The sequence below is a fragment of the Lepidothrix coronata genome, unplaced genomic scaffold, assembly GCF_001604755.1.
Source record: "Lepidothrix coronata isolate B3197 unplaced genomic scaffold, Lepidothrix_coronata-1.0 Scaffold7, whole genome shotgun sequence".
NCBI lineage: Eukaryota > Metazoa > Chordata > Aves > Passeriformes > Pipridae > Lepidothrix > Lepidothrix coronata.
The window spans coordinates 4,623,934-4,637,016 of NW_016690187.1; the positions used below are offsets into that span (position 1 = coordinate 4,623,934).

At 38.8% G+C, this 13,083-nt stretch overlaps 1 protein-coding gene across 1 annotated transcript in view; it reads right to left on the reverse strand.

The window, feature by feature from the left end:
- PARD3B (par-3 family cell polarity regulator beta) overlaps positions 1–13,083 on the reverse strand; it is a 400,197-nt gene that overhangs the window by 196,975 nt on the left and 190,139 nt on the right. Inside the window, exon 11 of the mRNA XM_017837617.1 lies at positions 3,155–3,340. Within this exon, the coding sequence (XP_017693106.1) occupies positions 3,155–3,340 (186 nt within the window). The remainder of the gene's footprint in view (positions 1–3,154; positions 3,341–13,083) is intronic.

Here is a 13,083-nt window from a genome sequence, read left to right on the forward strand (position 1 = left end):
CCCTGATGGCATTTATGGGAATTATCCAATTTCCCTATCCACTGCACACAACAAGCAATGTTTACTGTAGCAGCAGTAGGACCAAGAGGTCCTACTCAGAAGGACCAAGGAGGTCCAAGCTACACCATGTCTGATTTGAACAATGCACATGTAGAAAGTATTCCATCATTTGTTACAATGGCTCCACTGCAGTAGACTGCAAGTACCTGATCATCAGGAATGCATCACAAGTGAAAAGCCAGGATGTGTCGAGATGAACAAGGCTGAAAACCTTTAGGTTATGGAAAAAGATCTGCATTTAAACTCAGTCAAATGTTAGTCTTCTTCACATGAAAGGCTCTGCATAATTACAAATATCAAGTATTCTAGTAACCTCTTATCTTAGGGATGATAAAAAATAGACACTTCAAAAATTATAAAAGGATGTTAGGAAGGGACATAATGGTTCAATCAGCAAAAGCAACTGTTTTTATTCTTGCAGGATACAGTGTTAGAATACCAACTAGGAACATTAAGGCATTTTCATTTCTTTTGGTGTTGTAGCAAGAGCAGTAAACAGAACTGAGTCTTACTGTAGCATGTATAATGCTTCATGAATTGACATTTTCTAAAATCTTTATGTAGGACAAAAAAAAAAAATCATCAACTATAGAATTAAAGAACTAAATTTTCCATTATGTTTTTTTACAAATCCCTTACCACACTTTGCAATGCCAGTAACACATCAGAGCTGGATTAATGTGTTAACGTGTCAAAAAACTAAAAAACCTTGGTCTCTCTTCAGACCTTTGGTTCAAACCAATAACAAGTAACAGCAACCAAACAAGATGGTTTGCATTTCATTCATTACTCTTCACTCTAAAAAACACACTGGTAAAAGAAATTTAATGTATCAAAACCTTTATACAGCATTAGAAGGATTAAGCATTTTCCTCATCAGTGAAACAAATGTGCTGAAATTTGATGTATTACTTGTCTTCTTTTGAAGACAAGCAGTGACTTTATAGACAAGGGGATAAAGTTCCCACTCACATTAGCATGATACACCAAAACTGAACAAATTTTAAATTCTAAATGCAGAAGTGAGAAATAGTGAGAGAATTCTCATGTCAGTGAGCCTTATGATTTCCTCCTGTGACAGTTTCCCAAGAAAATATTGTACACTGAAAAGCAAATGCACATGTCTTAATCCATAATAATCCATTTCAGAAAGTAACAATGAATAGCATGGGAAAATGCTCTGGACAACTACCATCTGGAAAGAAAGGCTTTTCATTTCAAAACTTGCTCCAAGGAGAGATTTAAAATAAGGACAATAGGACATCGTTAAATATTTATGCACAAATATGTGCACACTTTTAAATTTGATACAAGAAATTTTATTAATTGTTAATACCCACTGATTAGGCTGTGTTCTATATAAAGGTCATTAAACAGAAGAAAGGCAGCTGTTCTCCATTGCATACACAACAGTGAGTCTTAAAACACTGCCAAAATGATCGCATTCTGTGAGCACTTGTATAAAACTCAGAGCAAAGTTTCTCTGAACAGTTCTGGTTGAAGCTACAGCCTCAGCTACTGTCTCATTTGCTCTGGAGCCTACATTCAGATCTATTACCACAACACAGTTCTAAGTGGTGAAAGGGCAGAATAGAGCACAGGTCACAGGACCACAGGCTATCACAAGACAAAATAATCTTCTAGTAAAGATGGCTAACTGTGCTGGTTTACTTAGGAGTGAGCACAGAAGTTCTGCTTTATTAGTCTGCAGATGTCACAAGCCAAAATCAACTGCTCTGGAGTGGGTCACTATGGGGAAACAGAGAGTGGTAAATATACACAGCTAGAAAGGGTTGTCTTATGTTGTCTGTGATGTGACAAGTCAGGCAGCCAGCCCGGAGCATGGATCCACAAGCTTTGCTGTTCAAAACAATGAGTTTATGTGTGGCAATATACACTGTCACTGCAACTGGTGTGGACAATTACTCAGGGACACAGAGCTGGGAAAACAAAGAGGGCAGCCTCATTTCCACAGTTAAATGAGTCAGACTCTGTAGCAGACATGCACATAAATTGAGTTTATCCAGCCCTAATTTGGCCAACTGTGCCTTAACTCATTTCTAATATACACCAAGTAGATGAAGATCCAAGCTTTGAAATAACCATGGGACTAGGACAGGTAAATAACAGAAGCAGGGAACTATTAAGCATTCAGATCAAAGCTAAACCCTTGATTATTGCTATTTACTAGCTGCTGTAAATAGATGATCATGAAAGTTTTAATGCTGTGAATTGTCTTACTCAGCAGGTTGATGTCAGCAGAGCAATTTACATACACTGAATTAAAAGGTATTTTTACAGAAAAGAAAACTGCAAGGAATTGCTGAGATAACAGAAAAGGCAAAAATTACATTATGGATCTACAAGAGTTAAACATACTAGCCCTGAAAGATTAAGTGTTTTGTTTCTAATTTCAAAAAAGATTACATTTTTCAAATGGTATTTGGGGGAAAAAATGCTGTCAACAGATTTTTTGAAGATTAAAAAATAATTCAAATACTTTTTTATCATAAAATATACAACAGTCCTTGTACAGCCCTTAGAGGGAACAGAACATCTCACAACACTGTCATTTACCAATTTAGTATAACCAATTCAATTCACCTCAGGAACAATTGGTAACTTCTGCACAATTGATGTTGAGTTCAGCCAAGACACGTTTTTAGTATAGCGGTAAAAAAATATTTTTAATAAAAAGAAAATTATAAGACAGTTTTTTGTTTACAGAGACAGTGTAGATATCAACTTCTCTGTCACTAAGCCAATCAGCAGGCAAACTTTTCCCTTTCTATAGGTTGTGGGGAAGCTGGAAGGCAGCCTCTACTCATAACTACACATCATTATCCTTCTTCCCTTTTGCCCTTTTCTGTAGCATCACAATGTCCCCCAAGGTTTCCACCAATTCACTTTCATTGTGGTAAACCCTACCACACACAACACCAGAGCCACGGGACAAAATATTAGATTTGCAGCTCATCTAAAGGAATGAGTGACCAAGGTATTCCTTCCTAGAATGCTTATTAACTGAGATTCAGCATTCAACACAGAAATGACAGAATTCTAACAGTCATCTTCTGATGTGCTTCTTCCATACCTTAAAAGCAGCACCTCCATGAATAACAGATTTGATGAAAATCCCAAGATCAGCTCCAGTCTCACGAGATTTGTTGCCTTTCAAACTCACACCAAGTCCAGCAGAGCCAGAATCATTCAGAGGAATCTCAAAGGTCAGCTGCTCTGTCGTTTCTGGAGAAAAAATACTGCAGTTTGGCTCTCCTTTCTGTTGGAGAAAACAAGGATGAAAGCATACATGAAAATATGGCATGAGTTGCATCCGTGGGTATGAAGACAAGAAATAGTCTTCCAGAAAGCTTGAAGAAGCAGCTTTATTTATAACCAACAATGCATTTAGCTGGGATTTTGTCACAAGATCTGCCTTAAAATGTTATTTTTAATGATACCTGGGAATATGTCTAAATAGAAGGTAAAATAGCTTAGTTCCACATGATATAAAACTGATGTTGCAGCAGAATATAGAAAAGACATTTAAACACAGCTGCATTAAAAATGTAAGCCATAAAACTCTCAACATCTTTACATGCAGCTCACAAACTGTAATGATAGTTGTACTGTTAAATCCCATTCCCCTCTGAAAATTGAGTTTCATCCTTAAAAAATTATCCTTCCCTTAAACCTGTCTGCAGAGGAAAGCTGGTGTAACAAAAGTGAGGGTGAGAATTGAAAACACGGTAACTTATTCTACACTAACTCCCTTTGTACATACTTTTACTCCATAGAGGTTTGATTGTGCTTTTTTTTTTTTTTTCCTTTCTGGTATAGGCTGATCCCAAGATCTTCCCTGGATTAGATTGCTGTTTACAAGACTGCCAGGTCAAGCATCCATAGCTACAGAAGATCAGAAAGAACTTTCTTTTATTGTACACAGTATCTGCAGTTTTGTAGGGCTGTTGTTGTTGGGGGGGACAGGGGATGTGTGGTTGCTTGGTTTGTCTTTTTTAAAGCAGGTTAGAATCATGAAGTTAAAAAAAAAATCAAATTCTTGCCCGAAATATTTATTCTGGCACACCTCAAAAATAAAATTGGAATAAGGAGACATATTATGGAATAAAGTGTTCATGGAAGGTGTTAGTGGAAAAGACCTTATGCATCACATCCCATTTTATTACACTCTTCCTTATCCATGTGACTCTAAGACAATTAATTAGCTTTTGTTTCTTGTCATTTGGACATTTTCTATTCTTTGAAACATTAATGGGAAAAAACCTAGGAAAAGGAAACACATAGACAATTACAGGTTGAAAGATGAGTGGGTGCTGCCTTCAAGGGTGTCAAAATCTTATGTTAAATTATCAAGTAGAGGCCACATGTAAGGAGGAGTGGTGCAGTATCTGGGCCAATCATCCTTTTACCTAATGAGGGATCATTTCTTGTACCTAAGCTGCAGTACCTACAGTATCAATGCAATTGTCAGCAAAGCTGCCAGCAGTACAGATGTTTTCTCAGCAGCCAGAGTAGTCCCATGTATTCAGGTATCATGCTGTCTGATCAACAAGAAGTATGATCCCAGAAATAAGTGCAGAAATTAATACCCTGAAGAAACAGTAACCACTAAGTACACTTTCATTTATTTCCGATGCCCTTTCACTGATGAGAAGTAACTGCTGGCTAGAGAGGAACCGCATCAACCAGAGAACTACGACCATCAATCTCAATCCCAATATGCACCATGTTTAAATTTTTCCTGGAATGTAACTACATGATATTAAAGTCAATACAATTTGCCTAACTGCCAAATATAAAAATGACATAGCACCAACACTGACAATTGTCTTGATACCACCATTCATCTCCAGCACCTGTGTTACTCATTTGTTCTTCTGTCTTTGTTCACAAGAAATACAGAATTCTCAGTTACAAATCTGTCAGTTTTATTTCATAGCTGTCAGGATATAGACATCCTGAATGTAATCCCCCAAAATCTATAAATTTGTAACAACTGTGAAAAATACAGAATGATAATTTGTAAACACTCCTGTTCTGACTTCAGAAGAACCAGTACAAGGAAAAAACACTATTACTGGCCTTCTAACATAAGCATTTTGCATTTAACTTTCTCAAGGTTTTGGAGGAAAGACTTTCTACCCAATCTTTCGTTTTTTTTTTTTTTCAAACTGCACATATTCTTGTCAGTCAATTCAGAACTCTTAGATCAGAACTCCACTCAAATGGTACATCCTGTCCAAATCTGGACAGCAGAAATTCTTCTCAGGGCCCCAGAAATGTGATGTCTCCTGCCTTCAGGACAGGAGGTATTACCTTCCTGGTCCCTTAAGCAAGCAGTTCTTGTGTGCTTCTGATGTTTTTTCACTTTAATCCATGACACCTGCATCAGACTTGTCCCTTCTCTATGTCAATACAGTGATTATGTCTTTCCCAATACCACTAGAAAAACAGTGAGAGGAGTGTTATCACAGGACATAAAAACTCCCAGTGCCCATGCCTATCTTAACCAGAGCAGTCACAAATTGCTTCATAATGCTATCTCAATACAAACTCGGATTTCATATAAAACTGAATTTGGTCACTTTCAGATAAATTTTTAATGGGAATAGTTGAAGGTAATCCCGGGCACAAAGGTTATTATTCTGAAAAAAAAAAAAAAACTTTCAAGGAAGAGATGGCACAGCATTTTGTGGAAATTTTGTGGAAAAAATTGTGTCTTTTTGTTAGCTTCTTTCTCAGGAGCATCTTGTTTCACTCTAAACTCCAAGATGCACATTACTTCTAGACTGAGGACCTCAAGCATTTGCTACCACAAGCTTCTAAAAAACCAAAGACAACAAGATCTATACATGTCCCTCAGACCAATATATGAAAACAAACCAGGCAGATGAGCCTGCTGAATTTGAGTCGAGTGCTGGCGAAAAAAGACTCACTAGGTGGTTACTAGAAGTCTCCACCGTAAACTTACTAAGATAACGGTATCACACAATTTTTCAGTATAACCTAGTCCAGTTTTGGATTCTGATGCAAATAAATTGCTAGAAGCATAGTCATAAAAAAAGGTTACAGAGTTGTTCAGTGTCCTGTATTTCCCAACTTGTTTTAACAACACCATGCCATGCATTAGCCCTTGTAAAGTAACTTAGCACATCACTGTCTGAATGCTTAGGTGTATTCAGCAGGACACCAGAAAAGTACAGTAAATTTTTGCCAATATTTCATTTCCTGTATTTTCCTTAGTACCTAATTTGGAATCTGTAACATTTGTCTACCATTTTCCTTGCTACAATTCTCTGTGAAACAGATAATTTCAGCATATAAAAACTGTAGTAAATTTAATTTAAGCTGCTTTTACCTACTACTAGAGAACTCTCTAATCTTTTCTAAAGTCCTTCACAAGTTTCTTGTTCAATACAGTCAATCATTCTAAAAATGTCTCCTTCTGATTATTTATATTCAGCCTTATTCTAAGATCCAGAAAAAGCTGATTTAAAAATAACGTTGAACTGTGTCTAACAGTACTATCAAAATATTTGTTACCCATGGTGGAAGCTGAATGACAATTCAATGATTTTACAGGGATGGGTAAGAGGAAAGGAGATGCACATCTACAAGTCAGTGATAAATTCATTGTAAGGCAAGTAAATTCTGTCTTTACTCCCTTGAAATTTTCATCTGCTACTCATTGTATGGCATCTGATAGCAAATGCCTGGTAGTCAGTCTACAACATCAAGACTATTTGGTGCAAATACAAGATTGAAAACTTATTTGTGTGAGGATGTGAGAAGCAGCAGAAAAGAGCAAAAATGGAGGAGAAAAAAAGGGATGAACAAAATCTAGAAGCCTGATTTCATCTTCTACTTGCTAAATGGTTTCAAATTATTATCCTCATGATAGAGTTCTTCCTAAGCAATGTCTTTTCACTGATGACCAAAAAGAGCTCTAGTCATCCTTAAGTTAACAGCTCATCAATTAACTGCTTCATCTGGGCAACTAATGTAATGAATGATGGCACCTATTCCTAGAATATGCAGGTATGAATATTAAATACTGATAGTGACTCACAGAGCTGGATTCCTGCTGCTTCTATTTCCCTGACTGTGCTAAAACATTATCCCAAGACATCAATACTTTACAACAGAGCAACCACCATCAGCTGAATTATGGTCTGGTAAAGGAAATCCTCTCCAATGCACTAAACCTTGAATTCTATTAGAAATACTTCCTACCTCAAAATCATTCTAGAATCTAAATTCACTCAAACGCAGAATGAATGAAACGAACTGCAACACAAATATGTTTCTAGCCTGGGAAAAAACTTACAGTTTAATGTTATAAATTACTGGGTCAACAACCACATCATGTATTTTCCATAACAAATGTATCATACCCCAGCAGTTCAGGAATTAAATGATAGTGTATCACTAAAGCTATTCCCTACTGCAGACGTAGGAAAGTAATTGAATGGTAGTAGGATAAACAAGAAATCTTCACATAAATCAAAGTCCAAATAGTCAAGTTATGAGTCCTCAAGATGGGTAGAGCTTTGAGATGGTCTGGCCTGTACTTTTCACAGAATCACAGAATGGGTGAGGTTGGATGGGACCATAGTGGGTCACCTGGTTCAACTCCCATGTGAGGGAGGGTCATTCCAGAGCACATGGCACAGGATTGTGTCCAGATGGTTCTTGCGTATCTCCAGTGAGAGAGACTCCACAACCTTGAGCTCCTTCAGCCTTTCCTTGTAAGAGAGATGCTCCAGTCCCTCAGTCATCTTAGTTGCCCTCTGCTGGACCTGCTCCAGAAACTCCATGTCCCTTTTGCACTGAGGAGCCAGAACTGGACACAGCACCCCAGATGTGGCCTCACTAGGGCTGAGTAGAGGGGCAGGATCACCTTGCTTGACCTGCTGGCAATGCTCTTCCTAATGCATCCCAGGATACCATTGTCCTTCTTGGCCACAAGGACACACTGCTAGGTCATAGACAGCTTGTTGTCCACCAGGACCCCCAGGTCCTTCTCTGGAGAGCTGCTTTCCAGCAGCTCAGCCTGTGCTGGTGTCTGGGGTTATTCCTCCCCAGGTGCAGGACCCTGCATTTGCCTTTGTTGAACTTCAGACAGTTCTTCTCTGCCCATCCCTCCACAGCCCTCTGGAGTATCAACCCCACCTTTGTGTCCCCAGCAAACTTGCTGAGGAGGCATCTGCCCCTTCCATCCATGCCACTGATGAATAAGTTAAAAAACTACTGGACCCAGTATTGAACCTTGGGGGACACCACTAGTGACAGGCTTCCAACTAGATCCTGTGTCATTGATTACAACCCTCTGGGATCTGCTGTTCAGCCAGTTCTCAATCCACCTCACTGTCCACTCATACAATCCTCACTTCCTGAGTTTGCCCATGAGGACCTTGTGAGAGACAGTGTTGAAAGCCTTGCTGAAATCGAGGTAGACAATGTCTCTCATCCCTCCAGGTAGTTGTTTCATTGTAAAAGGCAAGCAGGTTGGTCAAGCATGATTTACCTTTAGTGAATCCATGCTGACGACTCCTGAAAACCTTCTTGTCATCCATGTGGACAGAGTCCCCTGAGTCCTCCTTCTTGCTGTTTTTGACTACTGGGGTGACATTCACTTTCTTTCAGTCCTTGGGCATCTCTCCTGATTGCCATGACCTTTCAAAGATGATCAGGAGTGGCCTCACCAGCTCTCTCAGCACTCGTTGATGCATCTGTCAGGGCCCATGGACTTGTGGATGTCAAGTTTGCCTACATATTCTCTAACTCAAACCTCCTTGACTAAGGGAAAGTCTGCCTTCCAACATTCCTTTACCCTGCTCTCCTGAGTCAGAGATTCCTGAGGGCTGGCCTTGTCAGTGCAGACCAATGCAAAGAAGGCATTCAGACTTCTCTGTTACCAGAGTCTCCCTTCTGCTTAGTAATGGGCCCACATTATCCTTGGTTTTCCTTTTGTTACTGAAATATTTGAAGAAGCCCTTCTTGTCCTTGACATCCTTGGACAGATTTAATTCCAGATGGGTCTTGGCCTTCCTTGTCTCATTTTTACTTACTCTCACAACCTCTCTATATTCATTCCAAGTGATCTGCTTCCATCTCCTGTGTATTTCCTGCTTACTCTTGAGTAATGACAGGTGTCCTCTATTCACCCACACAGGGTCCTTGCCCTCTTTGCCCAGTTTCTTGCTCATTTCTTTTCTTTAAGATGGGTTCATTGAAGGCAGAAATACTCTTAATTATTAATAAAATTTACTCAACAGAGACACGGGTTAAAGTTAAAATCAAACCAAACCAAAAGAAACATGCCACAACCAAAAAAAAAAAACCCAACACAAAACCAAAAAAGCACCCAACACTTCAAGAATCAGTCTCCACTGCTCACTTTGTCCTTGCCACTGTTCACTTTGTCCTTTTTGGGCAGCTTTGCTTAATCTTAGCCTGTCATCTTTCAATGGCTTCCACAGCTGCAACAAGCTCTGAACAGTCCCCTCTAGATATGCACATCTCTGTTCCCAGTTGTCTCTGCAGCCTGGTACTGTTTGTTCTCTAATATTTATAGGAGTCTGTGAGCCTCAGCTTCTGCTCAAAGCTCCCTGCTGGTTGTACCATCCAGCGTTCTAGAGAGTTCCCAGCCACTCTCAGTTGCTTGGGGAAGACAACGATCTCTCTCTCCTGGACCAGAGGGCAGCGGGCTGACGTTGTCTAAGGGGCAATCCTTCCACCTGACGTGCAGACTCAGCGCTTAAACACAGCGAGCAAATAACCAAACAGATACCATCCCTCACAGGGGAAATCGGGACAGGGATGTTTTAATCTACCTATACACCTGCACGGAACTTCAGTAAAATCAATTCTGACATTTACTAAATCACCAGAAACCAGACAGAAAAGTTCAGAAGAGTTTACATGAAGGTGAGAGAACACAGAGTTTGCCAGATTTGAGAGCAGAAAGCCCTGATAACATAGTACTAAATAACATTCAGTAGTGCAGACTGAAAACCTATATCCAAGGATACATTTGATTAATTTATCTTCTGCCTATCATTTTAATTTTTAGAAGCATATCTATACCTGAGGTCTCTGACTTCTTAATTAAAAGACTATAGTAAAGGATTCTTAAAAACAACTAAAATTTTACTGCTCTCACCAATAAATTCTCAGTAGTTTAGAGATCACATAGAATACACTTTTAGCCTTCTCCTACTACCACAACAGAAAAAACTTGCTCTGTTCCCCAATGCAATCAGAACTGTAACCTTTGAAAAAAGTACTGTGCATTTTGTTCTTCCCATTTCTACTTAGTCCACAGTTACATTTACACAATATTGTGTTAACCCTCTGTCTATCACGGGACGCCACTTTCAGTTAGTCCTTTTATTTCATTTTACAATGCCTGGTCTCATTGACCACAGCTCTTTTAATCTGTGGATTTATGATAATCTAATGCTAATCTCTCACTAGAAAGGTTGCCTTATTTATCCTTATTGTTCTTTTGCCAAAAGAGAAGCTCACAAAAAAAAATTAGCTCTCATTTAAGGCAGGAAGGAAATAGCATTTGTTTAACACAACAAGAGACCTTTCAGTACCTGTCTTGTGACCTTGACCAACACACTATTATGGCCTCTCAATATGCTGGCTGCCCCTTGCCTGGCTGCTAGTTTCTGATAAGAGATGTCAACTCCCTGGGGTGCCATTCAGAGCCAAGCGCAAAAGGCAAAAGACCCAGGAGGGTTATTTTCAAAGGTTTATGAAGGAAATAAGACATTTGCATGCTTCTGCAATCACTTTCTGAGAAAAATATTTAAATTGTGGCACCATGTAACTATTATTAGCAGAAAAGCTTGAAAAGCTTGAAAAGAAGATACCCCCTTACCCTGTGCTCAATGTTCTTTCCAAGTGCTTAGCCACAATTAAGAAATACTTTGCTGACAGTTCAGTCATTCACTCACTATAAAATCTATGCTGTATTTTGCAAGAGCTATACTGTAGTGCTCTTGAAACTAATACTCAAAGGTAATATAGTGTTGTAATCTTGTCACAATCTAGTAAATAACTGGAGTCATTGCTGCATGTATTCATCTTTAGCATTTTTGACAGATGCTTTCATATCGGCTTTTTTAAAATCACCTGTACTCCATACTGCAATAAAAACTAAATGGTCACTAATGGCACACCCTGCTAAGACAAAAATCCAATAGCAAATCCACAGAGATATATTATACTGTACTTGGATACTTTTAACATTAACACAGTATGCTACAAATTTGTGTCATATTAGATAGAATGGGTCTGGTTTGAATTATGTAAACTCCTTGGAGTTAAAGCTTTGAAAAGTGACAAAACTAGATTCAGCTCTTCATCCAGTGCATATACAGTGCATTTCAGTTTATTACTTGATGTCACTGGACACATCAGAAATGGAGATTCTCCAGTTTGCTCGACATGCCTATTTGAGAACCCATAGCAGGTTTTCCCCATGGAAATGGTTTGCCCTCGCAAAAGCTTTGTATTTGCAACTCGGTGTTCATTGCTCTTCAACTTCTAAAAACACAGTCCCATTTAACCTTTTAAGTTACATAACTGTAGGATATATAGGGAGAAAAATGAGCTAGTCAAGGCAAGTGTCACTGTGAAAACACCCATTTTCAGCCATGTGGTTAGCCATGTGCTTACGCACTCTACTGAGCTGGAACCTTATGCAGTTAATATACCTTGGCCCTTAGAACCTTAAAATCTTATCACACATGAAGATGGAAGATTGCATGGTATTTTCAGGGTGAATTTAAGATTGCTGCTACTGTGTAATTTCAGAATATATGATGGGCAAACTGGTCAGAACACTGTGATGTACAAATCCAACTCTCTACTCGTTTTACTGGTTACTGTTTTAAAGGGATGGTAAATGAAGCAATAAGCAGTGTATAATTCTTTTATGTCTACTTCAAACACCACATGCACACGTTTTACATTAAGGCAGCCTAGGAAAACTTTTGTCATGGATTCTAAGGCAGAAAGACTTTTGGAAACGTTCATATGGAATATGAAATAAATCTGGTGACCCTTGTAAATGGCAAGGTATTACAGTTGCCACCAAGACTTAACAAATGCCCAAATACTTTGGTTTTATTACATGCAAATACTGTAGATCTGGATAAATGCATATAAAAATATATGAAGACTCAATTTCTGTTAAGAGCCAGATTTTATATGCCTCTCTTCCGATGTATACATACTTATGATTTCATAGATCAAAGTGGGCTGCCAAACAATTTTGGGCAATCTCAGATCTGAGACTGATGCTACCAAGTAAAAAGTTTTCATTTCCCAGTGCTCTGAGGTAGGGTTCCTAAACTTAGGAGTTTTGGGCAGTAATCCTATAAGCAAATATATTATCTCATGGTACAAGTAATATTATCCTTTTCTCTCCTTACTTGTATCCACTCTAACTTTTTCTTTACCACCAGGCAGAGCACCATCAGAGGTTCTCACAGCCAATGAGTTTCATTACCAGTTCTTTCAGATCATCCATTTCAGGTTACTCATATTTGCTGGAAAATAGGAAGAGTGGGATCTGAAAGACATAACCTTGCTGGATCATAACACTCTGATGGGCTTGACAGAGAAAGCAATAGCAGACCTGTTACAATAAGGTCTCTGCAGCCTCGAAAGGCTGACAACTGCTATCACATGGAAAATCATGTTTGCTGTGCTGGTAGCTATAGGGGCACTTCACTGCATATGAGAGATCAAAGATGGGCCACTTTCTAAAGACACACGAATTCCCCAAACAATTTATTCCCCTCTGATAAATTAGGGAGTCCCACCAAAACCCGAGATAAAGTGACACTTTGTGCCACACAGGAAAGATTGTCACATTCCTTCTTAACAGCAATCTCTTACTGACTCTCGTAAAGACCACAGTAACTAATCAACAAACCTCAATGCACAGTTTCCAGTACTCTAAGCTGTAATGAACTAGTAACC